We start from the raw sequence: 26924 nt of genomic DNA, 5'->3' as shown, positions 1-26924 counted from the left end.
GAGGAACCCTCATCGACTCACTCAGAAAGGATCTGAAGCGAAAAGGATGGCGTCTGCTGGCTTCAGGTGTGCTTATATGCTGAGATAATTGCAGATGTCGCACACCTGCGCAAGCTTACGCTGCCAATTAATTTCATTCATTGGCCCGTTCAATACTCTCCAGATAAGCGGCTTCTGATCCGAATCCTCCCATTCATGGCACTGAAGTTCCCCAACCGAAGGGGAACTTTGCAAGTACATGTCAACTTACACGAACCCTAACCCCAACACTAACCCCAACCTAACAGTCTACTTATACTCTAAAGAGAATTAGTTGCGTTGTAATCTAAATTTAACAAACATCCATCACAATAAAGTGAGACTTTATTATTATTTTTAAATGTATAGAGTTTTAATATTTTACCTTGTTCACATTTTAAAATAAGATTTCATTAATTGTTGTATTTACTAACATTAACTATGTATGAGCATTTATTAATTATAGTTAATTATTAAGTAATGCATTATTAAAATCCAAACGACTACTTGTTGACATTCTTTAACTTGAGCAAATGAGCAAATACTGTAATAAATGTATTGTTTATTGTTTGTTCATATTAGTAAATGCATTTACTAACATTAGCTCATACAACCTTATTGTAAAGTGCTGCCTTTACATGTACACAATCTTGAAAAGCTGCATGCAGTGAGTACGCATTATAAATGATTGCCTTTTAAACTTTTCGGATTTTGACAGGTTATTATATCTGCTGTTCATATTCTGCTTGAATGTTAATATTTATCACCATTATGCAGTGCTGAAAAGAGCTCAGTTGCATATAAATGTTTCTCTTTTTCAGTCTCCAGACCTTTCAGCGCAGGCTAAAGCTCTTCAGGAGCAGAAAGCAGAACTGGAAAAAGAAATCGCTGATCTTAAGAAACAGCTTGAGAATGAGAGCAAGGTATCTCTCTCACTCTCTCTCTTTCTCTCTCTCTCTCTCTCTCTCCCTCTCTCCCTCCCTCTCTCCCCCCTCTCTAATAATACTTGTACTGCTTTAACTTGTCAACTGTACCTTGGACCCCTGCTCTGTCTGTGTAGTCAGTCGATTACAAGCTTCCACATTGACCGAAAATCCCACTCCTATCACCCTTTAAGTTCAATAATCAAATTAACCAATTACTTGGGCCTTAGATCCAAAAAAAGACTCCCTGTGTCTCAGACAGACAATTATTTGAAAGGTTTAGTAAGGTTACTGTCAATTCATGTCCTCACTGTCGTTTCTGATTACGTCCCGCCGGCAGAAGCGCAGTGATCTGAGTGAGATGCAGATGAAGGCGGGAGCTGGAGTGAAAGACTTGAGGAGAGAGCTGGAGCAGAGTCAAGCTGAGTGCAGTAGACTGAGGGACAAGCTGAGTAAAACAGAGGCTGACCTGCGCACTACAGTGGACGAGTAAGACACTGATTCACACAGAATATGAACACTATATGAAATCATTTTCAAATTTGTTAATAAAACGGTAATGATTGAAGTAGAGCTGCAACTAACAATTATATTAATAATCAATTAGTCTGTTGATTATTTTTTTCGATGAATTGGAATTTTAAAAAAAGAAAAGCAATGATTTCTGACCCTTTATTCAAAAACAGATCTAAAATCTTGGTAACGTGCACACAAATGTTGTCCTTAAGCCTCCCTGAGCTGTTATAATAATAATAATAATAGTAAAGTAAAAAAAATACTTAGTAGTTTTGTCCTGTTTTTAATGGTTTAAATGCCATTTTTCTTGTTTAGCCTTGATTAAACTTATATTTGGACTGGAAACAAGACGAAATTAATAATAAGAATATTCACTCGCTAGCTCATCATGTCATCAGCTACCTGATATTCCAATTCACAAAAAAGTGTTAGTGAGTGTTTTTGTTGTTTAAAAGACATATAAATGATCTTGATAGTAATCCGTAACGTGAGATGGGCATCGCCATGTTTCCTTGTGGGCTCTTACTTGCCTCATTCATAAAAGCAGAATTTAGCACATAAATTCAAAAGTTACTCCCAAAATGCATGCAAGTGGCTAGCCAGCTGGAAGAAGGATAGATTGAACTTTGTTGTTACTTTCAATATGTGTACCTGATATGAATAATACAGATCGGCAAATTGTATTTGAATAGATGTATGTATTTACATGTCTAAAACATAAAATAAGCATTGGGTGGTTAAAAAATCTGCATAATTGTGATAATATGACACATCTTTTTCTGGCTCAAGGCCAGCCAACGCACCAAAGCTCAGTTTGAAATTTTGCATGATGCTCCACGACACCAGCACCAGGGACTTTACAGTCCTCGTTTTGTTTGCTCTGTCCTGTTGATGAGTCACGGAACTCTGCTGGCATCAGTGCACAAGAGAGGCCGAGTGCATTCACAACTAAATTTTTTTCATAATCAAACATCTCTGTTTCGCGCAACACGACAATTCGATTATGAAATTTGTTGCCAACACTTTTAGTAATTGATTTTAATTGATTTAATCGATTCATTGTTTAGACAAAAATACATGTTCAGTTTTTTTTCCTAAAAGTTTGACATGCCAGCTTTTTTGTTTCTGTCAAGCATGAACACTCAAAAACGCTTCCTGAACACTTTTTATTAAATTTCCTTCAGCTTAGTCTCTTATTTAGAAGGGGCCGCCACAGCGGATGAACCTCCAACTATTCCAGCATATGTTTTACGCAGTGAATGCTCTTCTAGCTGCAACCCAGTACTGGAAAACACCCATACACTCTCACATTACACACACTCATACTCTACGGACATTTAGCTTGCATAATTCACCCATAGCGCATGTGTTTGGGAAATCAGAGCACCAGGAGGAAACCCATGCGAACACAGTTAGAACATGCAAACTACACACAGAAATGCCAACTGGCCCAGCCAGGACTTGAACCAGTGTGACCTTCTTGCTAAAAGGCGACTGAGAATTAGACATTGTTTTTCAATAACAGAAGAATAAATAACAAATGCATTTGCGCTCAAATGTGCGTCAAAGTTGTTCTGGTCTAAAAAAGGAGGTGTGCTTTTTCAGTTTGATCATAACAATTTGCTTTTGTGTAATGTTATTATTATTAGCTGTATTATTTATTATTTGCATATTTATATTTGTTTTTCTTAAAAACAAGCTCAGATTTGTCCATCTGTCAGGTTTTAGATCATATTGGGCACAGCATGTGTATTTGGATATAACTTTTTTTTAACACTCCTCGTTATTACTGTTAATTTATTAAACAGGCACAACACTGTATGACAGTGTTGCAGAAGACTGTTCTAGAGCTTACAGCTAATCAATCTGTCAGATTCTGGAGTGCATTACAGGTCTTAAGAAAAATATAAATGATAAATGATCTTAAATAAAACAAATAAATTTATAGAGATGGTATAGAAATATATAATTTCACTCACGTGGGAAATGGAGGCCCTGTGAATGGTTTGTGAGCACAGTTAACTGCACACATCATGCCATATTATTCGATAATTGTAGGAAACAATCACAAAAGGCAATTGACTGCGTAAAGCCACATAAAACAAAACAAAAAATTGATGTATGTGCCGAGTTCAGCGGCTAATTTTATGGAATCAGCTGAGATGACGAGACGGCGACCAGAGAGACCTAGCTGTCACTCAAGTAGCCATAGACTTAATATCACTGAATAAAAATGAAACGGATGGATTGTAAAGAAATTCACCCCCTTATAGTTGTCATGAAGGATAATATTAGCTATATGCACCAAACCCATCTTTTTTACCAGGCTGTAAACATGTTTTTATCAGCTGTAAAATTATCCAATTTACCATTGCAGTTAGTGAACATCTGGAGTTCCTGGAGCCAGCCTCCAAAGGTGAGGCGATGAATTGCAGTTTCAGTTACTTCCGTATTGGCTTCACAAGGGAGAGCGGGAGGTTGCCGTTTGGTTAAATCTCTGACCTTGCATCTGCTTTTGAGCCATCTGTGTAATCATTGTTAACTTTGTGAATGCTGACGTGAATCCTTCTCTGTGAAACTCTGGGAAAATGTACACCACCGTCAGATATGCAAGTTTCTGGGATTTATCTACGGTTGTCAAAATAAGGTGTCAACTATCCTTTGTGACATCATGGTTTGAATTGGCAGGGGTTTTATGGACATGAGCTCAGCAGATTACCAGACATGTCTGCATTGTTTCTCTGCAGAATGCAGGTATTCTGACTGTATTTGTGTTTGTTTGTGTATTTCAGACTCTACCAGGTGAAAATGGAGAAAGAGCAGTACCAGACTGAGATCCGAGACCTGCAGGATCAGCTTTCAGAGATGCACGATGAGCTGGATAGAGCCAAACAATCTCAAACAGACAGCACAGACAAAGAGGCCATGATGGAGGTAATGTACAGTGAAAAACATCTCATTTTGAAATGATTAAAACAGTCAGAAACTACATTACATACTCTAGATACACTTCCAGTAAACAGTTTTTATTTTATTCATTACAGTTGATCAAATGTGACAGTTTATTCATTCTTTACAAAGGATTTATATATCAGTGCTGTTATTTTAAATGTTCATCTAAGAATGTATCAAACTGTAGTTTCCAAAAAAAAAAACTAAATGCTACTTCAGTGCAATTATTGTAAACATTAAATATAACAAAATGTTGAGCACCAAATCAACCTATTAGAATGATTTCTGAAAGATTATGAAACAACAAAGACTAGATTAATGATGCTGACAATTCGGTTACTGCTATTACAGGTTGTCAGCGGGGTCTTAACATTAAAAATAAAATTTTAGCCCTTAAAGTCCTAAATTGACTGAAATATTGTCTTGTAGGTCTTAAAAATTTTTAAACAGGTCTTAATTTTCCTTTGATTATGTGAAGCTACCCAAACGATCAAAAACACATACAATCACCAACAATACATCTCAAAACTGTTCAAAACTGATGTTATAACAGTCTGCTTTGCAAACATTTAGCTTTTAAAGAGTTTTAAGTTATGTGGAAAAAAACATATGTATACAACTAAGGTCTGCCTGTTTTGACACATTATTTAAAATGTGTTATATTTATGCATGTACATTAGATTAATCAGGACTGAAGTTAAATCTGGAGCTTGTCTAACAAAATATCTTGCGATAATGGTTCAAAAATTAGTACAGACAAATTTTTATTCATTCATTTCTTTTCTTTTCTTCTTAGTCCCTTTATTAGTCTGGGGTTGCCACAGCAGAACGAACCACCAACTTATCCAGCATGTATTTTTTACGCAGTGGATGCCCTTCCACTTGCAACCTCTCACTGGGAAACACCTGTACACACTTAATCACACTCATACACCATGGACAATTTAGTTTACCCAATTCACCTGTACCGCATGTGTTTAGAAACCCAGGCGAACACTGGGAGAACATGCAAACTCAACACAGAAACGCCAACTGACCCAGCCAAGGCTCAAACCAGTGACCTTTTTGCTGTGAGGTGATCATGCTACCCACTGCTGCCCACCAAAATCATATGTTAAAGAAAAATATTAAATACAAATTTAAAAAAGAGTGGAAAAAAAGCAAAAAAATTATAAATTTTGTTGAAATTTTGCAGGTAGTAATTTTAATTTTTGCTTTATTTTGCTTGACTTCAGTTGTATTATATTTAATTTCTAAACATTTTTGGTGACTAAAATATTTTTTTTATAAATATATCTGTACTAATGCCAGTCTTATGGACCGTATTGCAACTTCTTTTGAGGCACATAACCTGTATTTTTCCCATGCAAATTTTACACTGCAGTAATCTGTAGGATCTGTCTGCTTTGCATAGTTAGCACAATTAAGACTTCGGCCTCAGACGAAAGAACCTCTAAACATGTGCTGTTCTTTGTAGGACTTCATGCAGCTAAAAATAGACCTCCAAGACCTGCTTCTGACCAGAGAGGAGCAGGAGGAGCTGCTGAGGAGGCGGGAGAGGGAGTTGACCGCCCTTAAAGGAGCTCTCAAAGAGGAGGTGGCAACTCACGATCAGGAGGTGGATAAACTTAGGGAGCAATACGAAAAGGAGATCCGTAAACTGCAGTCGGTGGCGGAGGATGCCAAACAGGTGATATATCTCTGGCGTTTAACATTAACTATAACAAACCACAACAGCAGTGGTTTCTGTGATGATAAAAACTAACAACAACTAGTAACTAAGTAAACATTTCCTGATCCTGTTCCCTCATTATCATCCCATCATTTCCTTTCCCCACAAAAAGTGTCATGTAGCATGTAAAAAAAAAAAAGTCATGTTTAAAGGTGTGCCCATTTTACACAAGTTGATATAATATGTTTTGGTCTTAACGACAAGTCCATAACTAATTTTGGTCAAATTTCTGTATGGTAGCGTAATTAAGCTTAAACATCCTTTTCACCCGTAATCAAAAACGCCTCCGTCCACAGTAAGTCATTTTATTCATATTTCTTTAAATGCTAATGAGCTGCTGTTTATCCTGTCACTCTCTGAGTCTGGATCTGAAGTGGCTGTGGTAGCCAACCGATCCATTCTTTTGGAACCAGCTCAGTACACACATACAATGCTATACCAAGCTTCAAACTTATGCTGACTATTGTCTGTATGACTGACATGAAGGAGTTTTTGAGACTTCGTTAAAAAAAATATTTTTTACATTGACGTAAATGTGCGATCTCAGCAAACCGTCTTGGTCACGCATAGTTATGCATATGATTTATCATTGACCATTCAGCCTGCCATTATCAATATAGAATGTATTCAAACAAACATCTATATACATCAGCTGTGGCGACAGTAATCGAATGAATATTGATTTGGCAATCTAGGTTATGAACATACTGTCTATGAAAAAGTACTCGTCCTTTACTCACCCTCATGTGGTATCAAGTCTTTGAGTTTCTTTTAAAATAAATAATAATAGTAAAAAATACTATTGAAGTCAAAGCATACTGGTTTCCAACATTATTCCAAATACTTTCTGTTTAAATGAAAAGGAAACTTAAACAGGTTTGGGACATGTGGAGGGTGGCTGAATACTCTCATATGGGGAAAACCCAAAAGCTGACACATAAGATAACAGTTTGAAAAATGGAAAAAGTTATAGAAAAAACAGGAAGAGAATAAGTGAATGAGATGGTCAGAGGACAGATGCGTCCACACGTGAGGCAAGCTCCTTCAACGTGCTTCTTAGCTCACTTCCTTTTTCAACAAAGGAACTTCCTATGCAAAGGAGGCCATTGTTGTCTCAGTTTAGACGTATTTAAAACGAGTAAACAAAGTGTTTAATCTTGGTCAGGTGCCACAGTAAACCTGGTGCAGCCCTATTGCATTGTGTTTATTTCTGAACAGCTGCACGATTGGATTGCTGAAGAATGGAGGATGGTTTTGTTGTTGGAGACTGATAGTGAATGTTGGCTTTCTGGACATTACAGCATGCGACCAAGCCATCGGGCTAAACGAGTGTTACCGTGCGCCTCTTCTTTATGGTGTCGGTGTTGATAGGAAGGCCCCATGTGGAGGAACACTGAAGGGTGAAGCTCTGAATGGAGTTTAGCGCTGCTTAATTGCAGTGGCAGGCCGTCACTAATCTAATGAGCCTCTGATGGGGCGGTTAGCTGCTCACTCTCTCTTTCTTTGGAAATGAATGATGGGTTTGTTTCATATGCAAATAGATGAGGGAATTGCACATGGCCAATATGTGGGTCACTGTGCAGACAAGGGGTCTGACAGATGACACAATTGGGGAGGTCTGTACAAAAACAGATACTTTGATTTGTTTGATTATTCCCCAAACTTTTAGTTGGAGTTTAGACTGCTGATCCAGTGTTTCCCATTACACCCCATGCAAGTTTTGTGCGCTACATATGTGGATGGTCTCATGCTGCTGAATATTAAGGTACTGCTTTGCACCAATAGCAGGAGGGGAAGCAGAAAGGTTGTGGGGGTCACTGTGTCCCCCTCTCAGCAAGAGATTCCTGATTCTCAACGGTTAGACATTCTTGTAAATGGATTCTCTCCAGAGTTCCAGTAGATTTCCTTGTTTGCTTGTTCATTTACAAAAAACAATTGCAAATTATGGACATTACTCTATATTAGATAAATACTTGAACATGTTTGTATTTCTGGATGGGTATTCAAAGATGTCCAGTTGATGGTGCATTAATTTTTTGTTTTTAGTTTTCCCGACATTAGTTCCAGAACTTTGCAGACGTGTGATAAATTAGTTTTGTGTACAGTTAAATAGGCTACGAAACCTTGTCTTCAGCCCTGGTCAGATCACAAGATTTTTATTGTTGCTTATAAAAGTCACTATGTCTGATAATGCAATTTTTTTGAGGATAAATTTTTACTTGTCGTGGGTAACAAATGTGACAGACTACACGTTCCTTAATGATCAGTCATCCTGTGACATCTACGACAAGCGTTTTTTCCCAAAGCAGTCACAAGTGTTGTATAACAATATTTCTTTTCAAATTTAATTTAATTTCCGTATTATAATCTCAATAAACATTCATACTTGCTGACAACTAATAAATACAATATTAAAGGGCATTCCTTACAACATGGATAGAATCAACCATATGATTCCTATTAAATATTAAGATAGTTTTTTTTGAAATCTAAATGTATATTTTCGTGCCATGGGTTGCTTATTAAATGCTCATAAACTCCCCGGAACTGGTGAGATGGAGAAAATGAAAGCACATCAAAAGCAGCAAGGAAAAATCAGATGCTCAAGACATAATCCTTTAAAAAAATTACCTATAAAAAAATGCTAATATATAACTAAGGTTTGTCATACAATATTAGTGAAACATTCATTAAATCATTATTTTCCACAGAGTGAAACAAATTATTTACTCGTGTAGTTGAGTAGTTAAGGGGCACAAACAAAAATATAATTTGTATATTTTTGAAACAAATTCCGTTTGATAAAATTTGAATCTTAATTTTAGCGTATTTTTGTTGGTAAGTTATCTATAAAAAAAAAACAGCAGATAACATCTGAGGTGATGCGCTTCAAAACAAGTCCACTATATGCGCCAAAACACGAATTGCTGTGAGATTGTGTTGGTTTGTTAAATAAAATAATAATCTAGCCTAAATAAAAATACAGTAAAATATTCAGTTTCAGAGAAGCCAATATTAAACTGTTTTCACCAATAATGACAAATTTGAATAAGCAGAAAAAGCCTTTTCAATGTACCCGCAGCATTGAACATCCCTGATTACCTCCGAAGAAAAAAAACTCGGTTGGAAAGATGAGAGAACTCAGAAACTTGTTGTGACAATGGAGATGTCTGCATATTTGTACCAGTCTGTCAGATAAAACAGCTTAAAACACCTTCATATTTTAGAAAAGCTAGTTAAAGTTTGCATAACCAATGATTGATCTTATCCATCCATGACCCATCCATAAGTAAATATGCAGCTTATTTTTGTCGTAAGGCGTTGCAACACCTTCAGTCAAGGAAATCATGACAAATTCAGGTGATCTAACTAAAGCTTTATAGGTTTTCAGTTAATAGTTCACATGAACATTCACACGCTTAGTTGTGAGATCAGCACAAACTTTAGGAAAAAGTGTAAAAAGTTTTTTTTTTAAAACGGGTGATTTTTTTTTTTTGTAAAACAAAATATGTCAGATGTTTTGACCATCAAAGCATTTATGTGAGCAAATTACAGTAATATTGTGCAATATTTGTACAATTTAAAGCATTGCTCTAGTCTTCCTTGTCATATGATTTTTTCAGAAATCAAATTAATAGGCTGATATGCTAATCAAGTATCTATTATTATTATAATTAGTAGTAGTATTATTATTATTTTATTATTATTATTATTTTAAATTTTATTATAAATGATAAAAAACAGGTTTGCTTCTTTCAGAAGAAGTAATTTATTTAAAATAGATTTTCTTTGTAACATTAGCCAAAACATAATAAAACCAACCATTTGATTGATTATTATTTAGTTCTAGAAATGTAAATGTGAAAACAAACCACAATTTCTACCCTCTACAGTCGCTCTGCTCTCTAGAGACCAGTCACATCAGTCAAAGCTAAACCAGATTTCACACTGGTTGCTGCTATCAGGATGTGTGGCCTATGGTGTATTGACAGAAGCGCCGGCCTGTCAGTGTGCTGTATTTGTTTGTTTTGTGGGCTGTGGCTGATACTGAGCGTTCCCCGTCTCCTTGGGGCTGTTTGGGGAGCCGGCAGTCTCACAGGACGTGGTGTGTTTCCTCAGGTGATGATAGCAGTGGTGATTCAGCTGGAGAAGGGAAGTGGAGGAGGAGATAGAGGGACAGAGGGATGTGGAACAGTGAACAAAAACAATGAAGAGCAGCCATATCAAAGCAAATACAGGCTTCAAAGAGATTATGTGCATCTGTACAAATGTTTTAGGTCAGCTTCAAATTTGTTGTGTAAGTGATGGTATAATGACCATCTATAATTATTTCTCATTCTCTTTATAAGAATGCGACCAGACAATACTGGTTGGAGTTGGAAGTTTGTGGTCTAATTGTTTAAGACATGAAAGATAATGAAGAGAGATGTAAGAATTGTGGCCTTCAGGGTAATGTGCTGAAAGCTGTGGCCTGGTTTGCGCTGCATTTCTGCCAGTGTTGTTGGCTATATGGTTTGAATTGATGTGATTGTAAATACTAAAACATACAGACATGCACAAGTCAGTCCTAAAAAGCACTCATTGTAATGCGTTTATTTTTCAGCAAGATAATAATCTAATGCAGTTAAAATCTATTTGGCAAGAAAAAATATCTGGGAAGGGCTAGCACGGTGGCTCAGTGGTTAGCACTGTCGCCTCACAGCAGTAAGGTCACTGGTTCAAATCTCGTCAGTTGGCATTTCTGTGTGAAGTTTGCATGTTTTCCATGTGATCATGTGGATTTCTTCCCGGTGCTCCGGTTTCCCCCAAAGTCCAAACACATGTGCTATAGGTGAATTGGATGAACAAAATTGCTCATAGTGTATGAGTGTTTGTGTGAATGTGAGAGTGTATGAGTGTTTCCCAATACTGGGTGGCTGCTGGAAGGACATCCGCTGTGTAAAACATATGCCGGAATAGTCGGTGGTTCAGTTGATGACCCCTAATACATAAAGGACTAAACAGAAGGAAATTAAATGAGTGAATGAACGTCTGAGAAAACACTGACAATCATGAAATGGCCTCCATGCAGTCCTGCCCTAAACAGTTAAAGTTGTGCTTGGTGCCATGGTCACGTTAAACATTTACTTGAAGATGTAATGTTACATGCATACATTTCTACATATTTACATACTAGGCTTGTGACTGTCAAATGTTCTTGTTCCGATTAACTGCTGAAGCTTTTATCATTGTATATAGTACTGTCGTGATATTGACCTAAGCTGCAAAAACACTTTAACAAGAATAATAACCCAAAAATACTTGGTGTATTGCACCAAGTTGGCAATTTGGTCTAAAAATAAAATCTCGATTAATTGAACATTTTTAACTTAATTACGATTAATGAATGATTATTTTATTTGTTTATTTTATGTTTTTGACCTCATAGTTCACTGACAGGTTTTGTACAGTAAATATGCTCAAATATTACAAGTGAGAGATTTTTGAATGCATGGTGCATTACTTGAATTTAAAATAATCGAAGTGAACACACAGTATCTTCTATCTACGATTCTTTATTGTATATCAATGCTTTATAACTGAAATTATAATACACATAGCATAAAACGTGGTTCCCCATACTACCCAACCTTGTCACTGTTACTAAACCGACCAATCACAAAGCTTGCGCTATGCGTCGTTGTGATATGTAGTTACATTTTTGTGAGAGGTGCGCGGGTATGCGAAGGCTGCGCCGGACTGTACGTGTGCGCTTGGCGGAAGTATAAAATGAAAATAACATAAAAGGTATAAATCATAAAGTAATACATTTAAATTAGCCTTAACAGATTGGTGTCACAAGACTCCACACACTGCCTAAATTACTGCCTAAATTTTATTTAAGTTTCAACCTCTATGCTCTCAAAATCAGTCCACCTGAATCCACACATCTTTTGCTAAATTTTGTTTAGAAAAAGCAGAAAAAAGTCTGCAGATTCTGTCTACATGTTTTTTTAGCTTTCACAGTTAGTTTGGTTAAATAAACTAATGTTAGCTACTGAAGTCTTAATGCACAGTGTTATCAAACAATAGGCCTATAAGTAGTCACTCAATAGTTCAGCATGCAGTTGGCCAAATTAACATGTAAAAATGTTCACGTTTGAACTATTAAGATAATCATTTAAATCTTCTATCCTCTTTTGCTGTTATAAACAACTCTTAAATCTAGACATTCTTAAAGAGCACTCTAAAAAATAAATCATTATTCAAGGTACATTTTAAAAGTGTGCATGTTCATTATTATCATCATATACTGAAGTATTGAATATCTATTAAGTCTACTGCATATAGAAAGAGAAAAAAATTTAAAATGCATAATTATATGCAATACAGTGCAAAAGTATGCAAAGCAAAAGCATTGGTGCCCTGAACCATTTGCATTGTACTGTACATCTCACCCTTCGGCCTAATAATGACAAGCTCAGTCTGCAGCATTTCTGTGTCTTGATGGACAGTGACAATGATTATATGTGATTACTGTGACAGTTTGTAGTCTCTATATAAACAGCAGCCCTCATGCGTGACGCACACTCTGTGTAAGTGGGTCATTTCAGGGTCCTCACTACAGCCTGGGCTCAGTCCAGCTTTGGCCTGGATTCTTCTGCCTTTGTTCTCGCTGTCCCACAGAGCCAGAGTGAAGAGTAGAGTCCTGGAGCCCTAAAACCCCCCAGCCACGAGCTTAGCTCAGGGGTCCAACCCTTAGAGTTTACATCTTTATAGGATTAAACGCAGAAGCGCAACGCTAAGGATTCAGTCCAGGCTCCAGCTGAGTGGTTTGATTTTAAAGAGAGGAATGTGATGGCTGTTGATACCTCTGTGATTGTCATTGAGGGGTCTAGTGTTGTAGTTACATGGTGAAAAGTGCTTTCATTTTAACAAATTATTTTAAAAATGTTTTTGAAAGTGCCTTTTCCCCCCCCAAGGCTGTTTATTTAGTCAAAATACAGTAAAGCATAAATGTTGTTTAAAAATTATTCATTTTAAAATGTTTACAATGTTTACTTCTGTCGGATAATTACTGATAAATTACTGATAAATAATTACTAATAACTGAAAATTCATTTACCTAAAAAAATACATTTACCTAAAAGCTAAATTAATTAATCAATAATAGGATATTTGATATTTTAAATACCATTACTGTCACTTTTGATAAATTAAATGCGTCCTTCATAAGCATTTCAATAAAATGGTCTAAAAACCATTTCAATAGTTCCTAGAACTATTGGGGAAATACCAACTTTTTGGAGTGTTTTAGTTTCAGGCACTGAGGGATGTCATATGAAACAGTATTTTGAAGTGTTAACAGACGTAAACATACAGAATGCTTAAGTATTGTGTTTTTATTCAGACTCTATGTTATTTAGCACTGCAGCGTGTCATCTGTGATTTAGTTCTCCTTCCTTGGTTCTCAGTTGTATAAATTGTACATATAGACATAAAAAATGCAGTGTTGATGTCCTCCATCCTCCAGTTGTTGAATGACATGCTGTGGACTAGCTTACTTCAAGCGATAGTTCATTCAAAAATTAAAATCCTGTCATCATTTACACACCCTTTACTTGTCTCAAACCTGAATTTGAATTTCTTGCTTATGTTAAACACAAATAACATATTTTGAAAAATGTTTTAAACCTGTAACCATTGACTTCAATAGTATTTTTATTTTCTTACTATGAGTAGTAAATTTACAGGTTTCGAACATTTTTAAAAAAATTTCTTATTTTGAAATATTTGAAAATGCTTAAGGGTGAGAAAATGGTAAGTAAATTTTCATTCTTTGGGTGAACTATTCCTTTCAGACTTACACTGAACCAGTCCAGTTTGTATAACAAAGTTACGATAACCTGTGGTAGAAAGAGTACTGAAAAACCATGTAAAAGTTCCATTACTTGCGCTAAAATGAAGTAAAGTAAAAGTATCAGTTGTAAATATTACTCAAAGTATGAGTAAAAAGTAGACCTTTCAAAAGTACTCAAGTGAATATTGAGTATTGGGCTGTAAAAAGCTTATGCATTTACAAGTAATGTTTGGATGTGTGTACATATAACATTTTGTAGTGCATTTAGTTATTGTTTAAGGCAAATTCAGTAATCATACAGTAAACGTCTGTCGTCATCTCATCAGAGACATGTAGTCTAAACAGTCTCTCGATCCTGTGTGTAAAGATAATGAACACTTGGACATGCTTTCGAACAGGTTACTGCATTTATAAAGCACCCATGTCTGGAGGTAGTTCAATATAGTGCGATTCACTTTCTATATGCGATTTGATTAGACTGGAGTCTCAGAACTGATTATTATAATCCACATAGACAAGAAAAATGCAATTATTGACTGTAGGCTGAAGGAAAGTAGTAGAGTAATAGAACTAAACATGTACTAAAGGGAAAGTAAAAGTACACATCTTTAAAACTACTTAGCAAATTCTTTTATCTACAATTCAAGAGTTCACACTTAGCTGATGATTGATTATAAAAGCTTGTTTGGCATGCTGTCCCGGGAGAAAGCCCTGAGCTCATAAGATCCTTGAGCCCAGGGGAGTTTGAGCTCAGGTAGATCTCGAGAACTCCCGTGCTGTAGTAACCAATGAACAGTAAGTGATTGCTCTTGGAGATAACTACATACTAGAAGCATGTCTATGGTGCCGATTTGGATTAGTCAATTAGCTTAATTTGCATGTTTTTAGCCAGTGGGAGGAAACCAGGGAACCTGGGGGAAACCCACGTGAGCACTGGGAGAAAGTGCAAACTCCACACAGAAATGTCTGCTGGTTTGGTAAAGCCTGGAACCAGAAACATTCTTGCTGTGAGGCAACAGTGCTAAGCACTGGGCCACCGTGTCACCCATCTAGGAAGAAGGAGGAGTTGGGGTGGAAGGGGGGACTCTTCAAAACGAAGATAGCAGTGGAATGAAACCCAGAGTATTTATTGTAGTTTAGGAGTCATCTGATTGGAGCATAGTGAATTGGATAATGCGGATCCAACTGCTAGCAATCATAAACACGTGATCCTCTCGAAATTAGCTTATACATAAACATCACTAGATGATGTAGCATGTGGAAAAGTCACTAAAATGCTCACACGTTTGAATAGTCTGTGGAGCCCTTTAAGGTTGCATGTTTTCTGACGTTTCAAACCCACATCTCAATCAATTCATTTCTGTTCCTCTCAATATGTTTGCTACAACAATCATGACAATCTGTAAAAAAAAAGTGACATTTACAATTACTTAGATTGTTAATACATGGAACAATGGATGAAAAACCCAAAATAGCAACAGGAAACACTGGAACAATTTCTGACCACTTCATATAGCCTGATTGTGTTGGAAAAATGTTACTTTTGTAACAAATTTCATTAGGCATAATTTGTATCTTTATTTTAAAGTAATTTTGTACAAAATAAACAAAAAGATCTAACACATTTCAAGTGAAGTGACGTGCAAAAAAATACTTTTTTTTCAATAATAAGGAGATTATGAATTAAATTCAAGACCTATTATAATGTGAAATATAGTATTTCTGACCATTTTCGCTATAATCTGAGTTATGAATTACAACATTGCAATACTACTTGGTATCGTGATACCCAAGCTGGTATAGTATCGAAAGTCAAATTAATGGTATTGCGACAACCCTAATATTTAGATTTGAGCAGGATGTGAACTCATCCCAAAAATCACTCATGTGACTGCATTTATAAAATAACAAGTCCAAATGTGTCCTTGGCCACCTGCTTGCCTGAAACAATGTTTCACCAAAACAAAAGGTTTGGTGGTAGTAAAAAAAGCTGGATAGATTTAATACTTAAAGATAGATTTAAAAACCCTCCTCATTCAGAGAAAATGTTTTCTCCTCGCCATCCATGAAGGACAAGAGGAGGTTATTACAGACGTCTTCTGCAGCTGGAAAGAAGCCAGTGCTTTTCAAGCAGCGCTTTTTCATTTCCAGCTTGAGCACCTCTCGCCTATCCTCTGTGCTTCGTCCTGCTTCGGCACATTCATGTGTATGTGCTCTTTGTTTAGGAGCACAGCTATTGTAATGTATACCACCAGGATGCAGAAACAGACCTGCTGTTGTTTGGAGCTGGAGTGAAGCTGGAGTCTTTAGTGTTGCTGTGGTATTCAAAGGCTGAACACTTTGTGCCTGTCTGATAAAGTTTCAAGTACCTTGGATGACCTGTCGCTTATGTTTCTATGGTCGTGTTTTCTTATCTTTCTGTCGAGTCACAGCTCTTTTATTGAGAAAAGCGCCTGGCATGTCAACAGAGGTCACTTTCAAAGGTTGACCATAGGAATAGATGACTAATTGGTCTTGGCTCTCACTGTAAATACTCAAGCTTGGTTGTTTTCATTGAAATAAGATCACACGTGCTTTTAAACTCGAAACAATTGAGAAATTTGGAACTTCATGAATGTATTGTGGATGAAATTGTTGCTTACGCCTTCTGTAGCGCAAGTATTAGTGCATTAGTTATCTTAGAAAATGTGTTGGGAATGTGTGGACATTGAAACACTGTATAAAATATGGATTATCTTTGATACATGTAATGTATTCATGAAGGTCATTAGGTATTTTCTTGAGAAATCATTTTTTCCTGATGAAAAAAAAAAAAAGATAAGTCTCTTCTGTTCATCTAGGCTGCGTTTATTTATCAAAAATACTTATTATATATATAAATAATAAAACTTTTTAGCATCATTACTCCAGTTTTTAGTATCACAATATCTTTCAGGAATAATAATAAAAAAAAGCTGGTTTGCTGCAGGCTAAACTTCTTTGATCATTATTAATATTAATGGTTGTGCTGTTTTGTATTGTTTTTTGTGCAATCTGTGATGTATTACGATGGTTTAAAGGTACTTTTAAAAACTTTTTTTTTTAAATATACTTTTATTTATGAGGACATATTCAATGGATTAGGATAAGACATTTTTAATGTTAATAACGACATTCTTTAAGTAAAGCAGTTATTTTTAATTTTACGTTCCTCAAATAATTCTGAAAAATTACATTTATTTGTTTATCATAAATCAAAATGCTATATTAAATTTGTTGTTGTGTTTTTGATCAAATAAATGCAGCCTCAGTGAACAGAAGCACTAAATCCTAATGTTACCAAATGGTGGTTTCCACATGGTGAATGTGCAAGGTTAAGTGACAAATAAAAAAGTTAAAAACTGCTGTATAAATAAATAGTTAGTCAAAGAGCCATAGCCTTCTTCAGAACACTATTTATATAAATGGCAATCCATTTTGAAACTGGGTTTGACTTGTGATTAAATTTTGCTTGGCTCTCTGCACGGCTTGAAGATTATGTTGTACTCCGCCAGATTATACATTTGACATGTAGACCTGAATGATTTGAGAGTGGATTAGAGAGCTTTAGCTCTTTGGAAGTATGCTGATGCTCGTGAAGGGAGAAAAAATGATTGTGAATTCGTAACAGCTTTAGATGGGTTGATTAGTTTCAATAATGATTCAGGCAATAAACAGTGCTGTGAAGATTTAGAGCTGCAAGGCTTGAAGACTCTTTTTGTCCTTCCTCCGAGTTCATGAACTAATTGTGATTCTCCAGCCATTGTTATTCCTGTGCTTTTTAAACACTTTCACAATGCTGGTTAATGCCCAACTATACATACACAGCCTAAGCAGACTGGAGCTCCATTCAGAGCACACCGCTTTCTCAAATCTCTTTGTAATGCCTCTGTCAAGAAACAAACATTGCTCTGCTCTGGCCTTTCGTTTCCCGCTCTTTCTGCTCTTCAAAAAGGCCTGACTGCTGGAACTGGGGCATGGAGAGAACGGGAACGTGTGAAAGTTCGTAAAGTACAAACAAGAGTTTCTAAAGTGCAACAGTTTCTCAGCAGCGTCCCAGTGTCCTGTACCTTATCAGTGGTGAAATGTCTCATTTCCCTTCAAGGGAAGGGAATGCTGCCACAGTTAAACCTTCTCTCAAGGTCACAGACATCATAAGTCGCCTCACGTCGGGGTGTAAAAAAAAAAAAAAATTGGAAGGAGGACATTTGCACTTCACCCAATGACTATGCTGACATCAGTAATCTAATTAACTGCCTTAATATGAATAAAGCAATTATATAATTAAGGTGTTTACTTGAGTTGTGTTGTGAGTGTTCCGTGTTCCTTTCATGATTTCGTTTTACATGTTATAGCACAAAGTTCGATTAACGTCATTACATCAACAATCGATGCTAGTTTTTCTCCAGCGTTTCACACAACAACAGTGTTCATCATGGTACCATATGTGATTTTGAGCATTTCGTTTTTAATTTTGTGACAGTTTCAACTGCAGTTAACTTCTCACTCTATGGGCCCTATCATACGTGTTAAGGCGCATTGCTGGCGCGTTGCTATTTTGAGGAACAATAATAGACTGCACAATAGACCAGATCAAAGCTGGACTAAAGTCCAGAGCAGAGCGTGTTAGTTGTGCGCCTCGCTTAAACATTGCTTAATACACACAGGGTGTACAGCAATACGCAAATATCTTTACAAATGAAATAGGATTAAGGGATTAAAATATTACAAACAATTATTATTTTCTAGTCTACACAAACATAAAAAGTTTTTTTTTCTTTATTCATGACAATTTGCTTTTGTATAATGTTTTTATTATTAGCAGTATTTTTTATTTTATGCATATTTATATTTGTTTTATTAAAAACATGCTTAGATTTTCCCACCTGTCAGGTTGTGCCTTGTGCACTTTTGCTCTTAATAAACAAAATAATTATGTATAGGCTAATGGATATCTGTGTACAAAACGTTTTTCTATCCACGAGAGTGAAAGTGGAAGTAAAGAATGAGGAGGCTTATCTCTCAGTCTCCCGCTGTAGATGCTCTGTTTAACTGTTTTTTCTCTGAAGCATTCCGTTTATCCACTTACAAAGTCCGGCATGTAAATAGCAAATGTGCTATGACGCGATGCAACTGACTCTTAAAGGGAATGGGAGATGAGACTCTGATTAGTTTATTCTCAAAACACACCTATAGCTTATTATGAAAATAAGCTCAACCCTGTTCCACCATGCGCCATAGCACAAAGCGGATTTGTCCATCCTTAAAATAGCAAAAGTGGATTCGGACGTGCCCTTAATGCTTTTGCGCTCTGCGCTTTGAACTTTGCGTATGGATCGTCAAAATAAAGCCCTATGTTTGCAAACAGACGATGTCAGGTACAAATTCTCAAGCAACAGCCCACCTCTGGCATTTCGATGAATTTGCTCTTCAGTGTTTGAACTCTCAGTAATGATTAAATCACACTGAACTGAGCTAAACTGAACTGAACTTAAACACTAAAACCTGAACCACACTGTTCCAGTTACTATGACCATTTATGTGAAGCTGCTTTGACACAATCTACATTGTAAAAGCGCTATACAAATAAAGCTGAATTGAATTGAATTGAATTCATTGACTAACTTTTCATTCAAGCCTCCGTGACAAACTCAGAGGTACTGGATGAGAGCACAGTCATCGTTTCCAAAATGGGCTCTTTTGCTTGAAGCCATTCTCATTTGTTTGAAAACAACTACCATGTGTGCATCCTCTCGCAAAATGTAGTAAAAATACTACAAAATAGTAATATTTTAATTGCGGTGTTTACATGTCCATACTGCACTTCAATAATGCCACTAAAATAGGAATACTCCACATGTTTTAATTTGATTTCTGTTTGGTTCAGTTATAACTTGAGTCGAATTAAGGTCTTCAAAAGTCACTATTACATGGTAGAATTTAATTAGAATTAAGTATTGTAGAGTATATAGAGTATTGTCTTAATTGTATAAAATGGGAGTATTGTGTCCATGTAAACATACTCTCTTACCAATTAAAGTGATAGTTCATTAGAAAATGTTTTATTATGTTATTGATTAGTCTCTCTCATTTCTTCCAAAGCCCTAAGACCCTTGTTCATCTTCAGATTGCACATTAAGATACTTTAGATCAGAGATGCCCAAAGTCGCTCCATTGTAACCTTTGATTTGACCCACTATCCCGTCTGAGAGAAGAGTGAGAAAGATATAGAATGTTGGAGGGTTTATTTCTCAGCTACGGAAATGCAAACTGAAATCAAATGCTTTAATTAAATGTTGTAAATGAATCTGTTGTTTAAATTGTAAATACTGTCACTCGACAAATAGAGGACTGTGCAGACATCGGCGAGCAAATCATGGCAAAAACTAATGTAACTCCATCCTGTTATAAATTAGATTGTTTTTGTGTACCGTACTGTAGTTAATCTAAAGCAATGTTTTCGAGTTATTTTTTTAAATATGATTAAATAAATTATGAAATTATTCTAGGCAACACTAATTACCTTCAGCCCACTAGCCTCAATCAAGTTTGGTTTTTGGCCCGTCATAAGAAAACGTTTGGGAACACCTGCTTTAGATGAAATATGAGAGCTCCCTCATCCTCCACAGACAGCAACAATCCTGAAATGTTCAAACAAAGTCCAGAAAGGAAAATAAAACCTTTGTCAAAACATTCCATGTGACTTCAGTGGTTCATCTGTAGTCACACAAAGCTCCAACAACACATTTGTACACCAAACCATAAACCTAAACCTTTTACAGTTTAGGTTTTCGCTGCAAAGTGTTTATTGAGCTTTGTATGATTACAGTTGAACCACTAAAGGCGCATGGAATGTTTTGACAATATTTTTGGTTCCTTTTCCTGACTTTGAATGTATTGGGTCATTGATGTCTGAAGGGGATGAGGGAGCTCTCGAATTTCATCTAAAATCTCTTAACTTGTGTTCAAACGTTGAATGAAGGTCTCAGGGGATTGGAACAAAACTCCAAAAACTTATGTAAAGGAATATACTTCTGCTTAGTGATCTTACCAGAAATGAATACATGGTGAATGCTATAAGTTATATATTGGCATATACAGATGCCTCAGAAAATATACTTATCTTTATCCTACACGTTTCTACAGTTTAATGTTTTTTTGGTTTCCCCCTTTAAACAAATCTTTGTATATCTGTCTAACTAATTACTTTATTATATTTATTTTACTTTGCATTTGAGATTGATTCAGCATGGTGAAACAAGAATTTCTTTTTGATTTTTTTTTTTTTTTTTAAATCAGCAAATGTTTTTACTAACATTAAAAATCAATGAAATATACATTAATTTATTCGTCTTTGTTGACATCAGTAAATAAAAACATAGTTGTCCATTATTGGTCCAGGTTAAATCAAAGTGCACTGAATAACTACTGAGCCTGGTTTCTCTTGAGTTTTTTTCCTTCACTTTCGTCAATTAGTGAAGCCACTGGCTTGCTTGGTTTTGAACTTGTCGAGCTGTGCAATGATGGATTTTCTCTTCAGTGTTTGGACTACCACACTGAACTGAGCTAAAGTGAACTTCAACTCTGAAAACTGGACTGACATAGTTTTAATTTACAAGAACTTCTATGTTAAGCTGCTTTGATACAATCTACATCGTAAAAGCGCTACAGAAATAAAGGTGAATTGAATTGAATTGTTAACAAGCACAGTCTTGGATTATAATGCATTAGTAAATGTTGAACTACGATTAATAAATGATGTACAAGTATTGCTCATTGTTTGTTCATGTTACTAAATATATTAACTAACATTGACTATGTGTCCCAGATTTTTAAAGTGTTACCATTTTTACTTTTACCCAATAATACTGTTTTTTGGGCCACATTCTAGTACCACTTTTTTTCATTCAGTATCTGTGCTTTCTCTTGAATATAATTTTAGTACTTTTCACTCCTCCACTTCACTAAAGACAAACCGTTGATATCTATGGTTTCAAGAGGTCACTCCTCAATAAACTTTGTCCATTTCTTTTATCCTCTGCCTTTTTGCAAGCATGGAGTGTGTTGTCTTAGGGTAGGTACACATTAGCGAGACTTCTCCTTCTGACCCCTGTAGTTCAGGGGTGGTGTGTGGCTTAACAAACGCTTGGGTTTGTTTTGTGGTGGGTGACCATAGTTATTTTGGGTGGTGTCGTGGTTAATGAGTGAGGCATTACTGACCAGTTAGGGCAGAGAGGAGATTTCTAAAGGGGCTTCGAGACTTTGAACTGTAAGCAGAACCGACATAAATCTAGCAAACTCTGCTAATGAGTCACTGCTTTGTTTAGCGCTGAAGCACTGCACATTAACACACATGATCACCACACACACACATAGAGTTGTGTCTTGCCATCCACATTTTTGCTGATCACAAGGTATGCTGTTGCAATTTTGCTCCATTAATCAACAGGTATTTCAGCCACTATCTAAACAATCAGGCGTCTATTACCGGTCGCAGGATATTTGTAACCCTGAAGATATTTACTTCTGTACAATTTTTAAAAGCACATTTGCAACTGCAGGTCACATTTATCAGACAGAAGACAGTTTTTTTTAGTTTGCTATTGTATTACAAGTAGTTACTCATCTCAATTCATGTACAAATGTAAAACTTAATCTGCAAAAAAGGCATGCTAAAAATAAGAAAAACGACAAACGACAATTTTAATTAAGCAGCAACATACTTCTACAGTACCTGACTCACTGAGTGAGTGACAAAAGTCTTGTCATCGATCCCAGTTGTAAGAGAAACAAATAATAACTTGACTTCTAGGTGATCATTTGGAAAAGTGCCAGAGGTAGATTTTTCAGATGAATCATATGTTGAACTGCATCCCAATCATCACAAATACTGCAGAAAACTTACTGGAACCCGCATGAACCAAAGATTCTCATAGAAATCAGTCAAGTTTGGTGAAGGAAATATCATGGGTTGGTGTTGCATTCAGTATGGGGGCGTGCGAGAGATGTGCAGAGTGGATGGCAACATCAACAGCCTGAGGTATCAAGACACTTGTGCTGCCCATTACATTACAAACACAGGAGAGGGCAAATCCTTCAGCAGGATTTTGCTCCTTCTCATATTTCAGCCTTCACATTGAAGTTCCTGAAAGCAAAGAAGGTCAAGGTGTTCTAGGATTGGCCTGCCCTATCACCAAATATGAACATTATTGAGCATGTCTGGGGTAAGATGAAGGAGGAGGCATTGAAGATGAATCCAACGAATCTTGATGAACTCTGGGAGTCCTGCAGGAATGCTGTCTTTGCCATTCCAGATGACTTTATTAATAAATGATCTGAGTCATTGCAGAAATGTATGGATGCAGTCCTCCAAGCTCATGGGAGTCATACAATATTCATTCATTTTCCACTGCACCATGACTTTATATTCTATTCTATACTGTAAATTATTTCTGTTAAGAGACAAAACTTTTGTCTAAGAAAACTCTTAGAAACCTTACTGTCCTAATTAAATCATTAAAATCAAGACCTGATCATTTTTTATTTTGATATAAGTATAATCTAGAGGTCTTTGCCTCACATATAAACCGCTTCTGATACCAAATGATCAACTAGAAGTCAAGTTATTTTTTGTTATTCCCAAAACCTGCAAAGACGACACAACTTTTGTCAGGCAGTGTACACACAAACACACATAAAAAAATGTAAAAACACACCCCATTACGGTGACAACATTTAAATTTATTGGTGTTTTATCTATAAAGTAATAATATTAAATACTATAATTATATTTTATTAGTAATTATTGAATTCTACTTAAAGCTCAGTTGCACTTTTTTTTAAACTTAAAACAAAATTTTTTAAAAATTTATAATAAAAAAGTATAACGTATACTGTACAAGAGTTGTTCTGGTTTAAAAGCTTCTAAGTGCTGTCTGAAGTGATTTTCTGAAATTAGCATTTTTCTCAGGCTCCTGTATGTATGTACAATATTTTCACTTTTGTGGCAAAGATTAGGTTATTTTCATTGCCTTTAAAGAGACAAAAATGAGCGCAAATATAGGCTAATCATAAATACTAATTTTAGAACATTTAAGATGACATTTTTAGGCTTTTCCTTCTAAACTCTTCATATGCAAAAGGTAAACTACTTAAAGGGATAGTTCACTAAAATGATACGTCTGTTGTCATTTACTCATGCTTGTTTCAGATCTTTATGAGTTCCTTTCTTCTGTTGAACTCGAAAGAAGATATTTTGAAAAATGTTGGAAACCTGTAACCATTGACTTTAATAGTATTTATTTGTCCTATTATGGAAGTCAATGGTTTAAAGTTTTCAGTGTTCTTTAAAATATCTTCTTTTGAGATCAACAGAAGAAAGGAACTCATAAAGATTTGAACCATTTGAGGAGGATAAATAGTGAGTAAATATAATTTATTTTGGTGAACTATCATTTTAAAATTACACCAATTACACTTGCCTTTTTGTTCAGCTATAATTCATGTATGGTCTTTGTCTACAGTTGCGCATGGTGGATGGTTAAACCAGTTGGTTGTCATTCTCTCGTGCATAGCAAACACTCTACCTGCTCTTCCAGTTCTGTTGTGTGTAATCTTTGAGCTGTCATCAACAGGATAAAGAGTCCTTCATTGTATGACATCTGTCTCGTTTGTTAGGAGTCGTTTTAGGTGACCTTGTCCACTTTCAAAATGAGTCTGGAATGGCACAATGCGTTTTACACATACAGCAGCTCTACAGGACAGTCTCGCTTATTCATAAAACTTGGCGAAGGAGAACGCAGAGTGTTGTGTACTCCGGCTGAGCAAAAGCCTAAACCAGACAAAGAAGCCGCCACCAACAGAGCACAGCCTAATTAAGGAATTCGTTCACGTTTAGAGATGCCTGCTGAACCCATAACTCGTCAGGAGGCTTAAGGAATCAGGAAATGGTGTAATGTGTCAGGTTGAGTCACTGAGAAACTGAAGGAGACATGCTTAGCTGACTCTGAGTAGAAGGTGCTAATAAACTGCACCGGGTCATTCACTTTAACCTCAGCACTGTTTGTTGGGATTTAGTTTATTTTTTTTATATGGGTCTGCATAATTTAAAAGAGTGTCAAAGGTCAGAGGCTTCTATCCCCAGACTCACTTTTTCGAAGAGACTCATTCTGTTGTAATAGTTCGTTTACTTTATTACTACTAGAGTCTAAATTTTAAGATGTTTTTTTAATCATTGTGTATTTTTTGAGGATAATGTTTTTCTTATCGGTTGTCACCACAAAAAGCTTAGATACCACTGGTCCAAAGGTTTTAAAAACAGTACCAACCAAATCTTCATTTATTTGGCCCAGAAATGTTTTTTTTATTATTATTATTATATTATATATTTTTATATTTATATTCCCATCTCCAGTCTTGTTATCCTAAAGGGCACCTATGAAAATCATCTTTTTGTAAGCTGTTTAGACAGAACTGTGTGTGCAAGTATAGTTTGTCCACAGTCGTATTATATAAACACAATAAGGTTCTTTTTTTAAAGTTTCCTGATATTAAAATAGGATCCAAATCCCGCCCATTTTGAGGCCCACCACAAACGTGACGTAGGAGTGCAGTTTTCCTGATCACCGAATTGATTGAAAGTCGTTTATTAACATGTCTTCATAGTAACCTGTACAGCTCTTTGTGATCACCAATCTTCATCAAATGTGATCAAGAATGAGTTTTACAAGTTTAACATGTTTTTAAAACAGTGCATGTTTGTGATAAAGTAAGTTAAATATGGTAAAATGGCTGTAATTAATCACCACAGCTGCATGTCATTACATTTATAAAAGAAGGCGCTTCAATCCCAGTGTGCGCATGTTAGATCAGGTATATTTTGTACATTAACATAACGGATATCCATATAGCAGAGGATATTAACCTGTATCCTGTCACATTTGATGTGCAAAAACTGCACAGTCAAACACGCACGCTGTGTGTGTGTTCGCTGTCTGTGCGCATGAAATTTGTAATGACATTGTGTGTGACTCATCTTTGCAGAAAGGCTTGAATTAACTCAAAACATAAACACAATACATAAATCACAATAATCATTGGTAAAGTTCTTACTGTAGTATTTCTCACAAGCGTTACGTGAGATCTGCTTCTTTCATTTCTGTCACTGTGCTGTTTATCTGACACTGCAGGAGACGGAGATGCACTCTGACAGACACGTGGGAACAGTTTGGCGGGGAGAACCAGAATTAAAGGCAAACGCAACTTAAAAACAGCTACAGTGTGTTTAGAGCAGAACATATATATAATAAATAATCTAATAGGTGTTTTGAGCTGAAACTTTACAAACATTTTGGAGACACAAAAGACTTCTCTTAAATCTTGAAAAATGGGTAAATTAGGCGCCCTTTAAGATATTCCAAATATTTTTTATGTTTTGTTGAAAGTTGAATTCAATGGAAAGCTTATCTGAATTTATCTGAAATAGAAATTTTTTGTGACATTACAAATGTCTTTATTGTCACTTTTGATCAAATTAAACCGCATCCTTGTCAAAAAAGTATAATTTTTTAAAGAAAAAAAGGTGTCTGATTTTAAGCTTTTTAATAGTAGTGTATAATGTTATAAAGATTTTTTTTATTTCAGATAAATGCTGATCTTTAGATTTTTCTATTTGTTAAAGAATCCTAAAAAAATAATTCACTGTTAATTAATTTTGAATTGTGCATGAAGGGACATGGTGGCTCAGTGGTTAGCACTGTCGACTCACAGCAAGAAGGTCGCTGGTTCGAGTCCTGGCTGGGCCAGTTGGCATTTCTGTGTGGAGTTTGCATGTTCTCCCCATGTTGGTGTGGGTTTCCTCCATGTGCTCCAGTTTCCTCCACAAGCTCAAATACATATGCTATAGGTGAATTGAATAAACTAAATT

General features: G+C 35.9%; 1 protein-coding gene across 1 annotated transcript in view; it reads left to right on the top strand.

Moving 5' to 3' along the window:
- cgnl1 (cingulin-like 1) overlaps nucleotides 1-26924 on the top strand; it is a 73782-nt gene that overhangs the window by 14655 nt on the left and 32203 nt on the right. The window contains exons 5-8 of the mRNA XM_003198999.7: nucleotides 840-941; nucleotides 1282-1430; nucleotides 4250-4391; nucleotides 5887-6099. Of these exons, the coding sequence (XP_003199047.2) occupies nucleotides 840-941; nucleotides 1282-1430; nucleotides 4250-4391; nucleotides 5887-6099 (606 nt within the window). The remainder of the gene's footprint in view (nucleotides 1-839; nucleotides 942-1281; nucleotides 1431-4249; nucleotides 4392-5886; nucleotides 6100-26924) is intronic.

Source organism: Danio rerio, chromosome 7 (genome assembly GCF_049306965.1).
Source record: "Danio rerio strain Tuebingen ecotype United States chromosome 7, GRCz12tu, whole genome shotgun sequence".
In the NCBI taxonomy this organism is placed as follows: Eukaryota; Metazoa; Chordata; class Actinopteri; order Cypriniformes; family Danionidae; genus Danio; species Danio rerio.
This window is presented reverse-complemented; position numbering and strand designations above follow the sequence as displayed.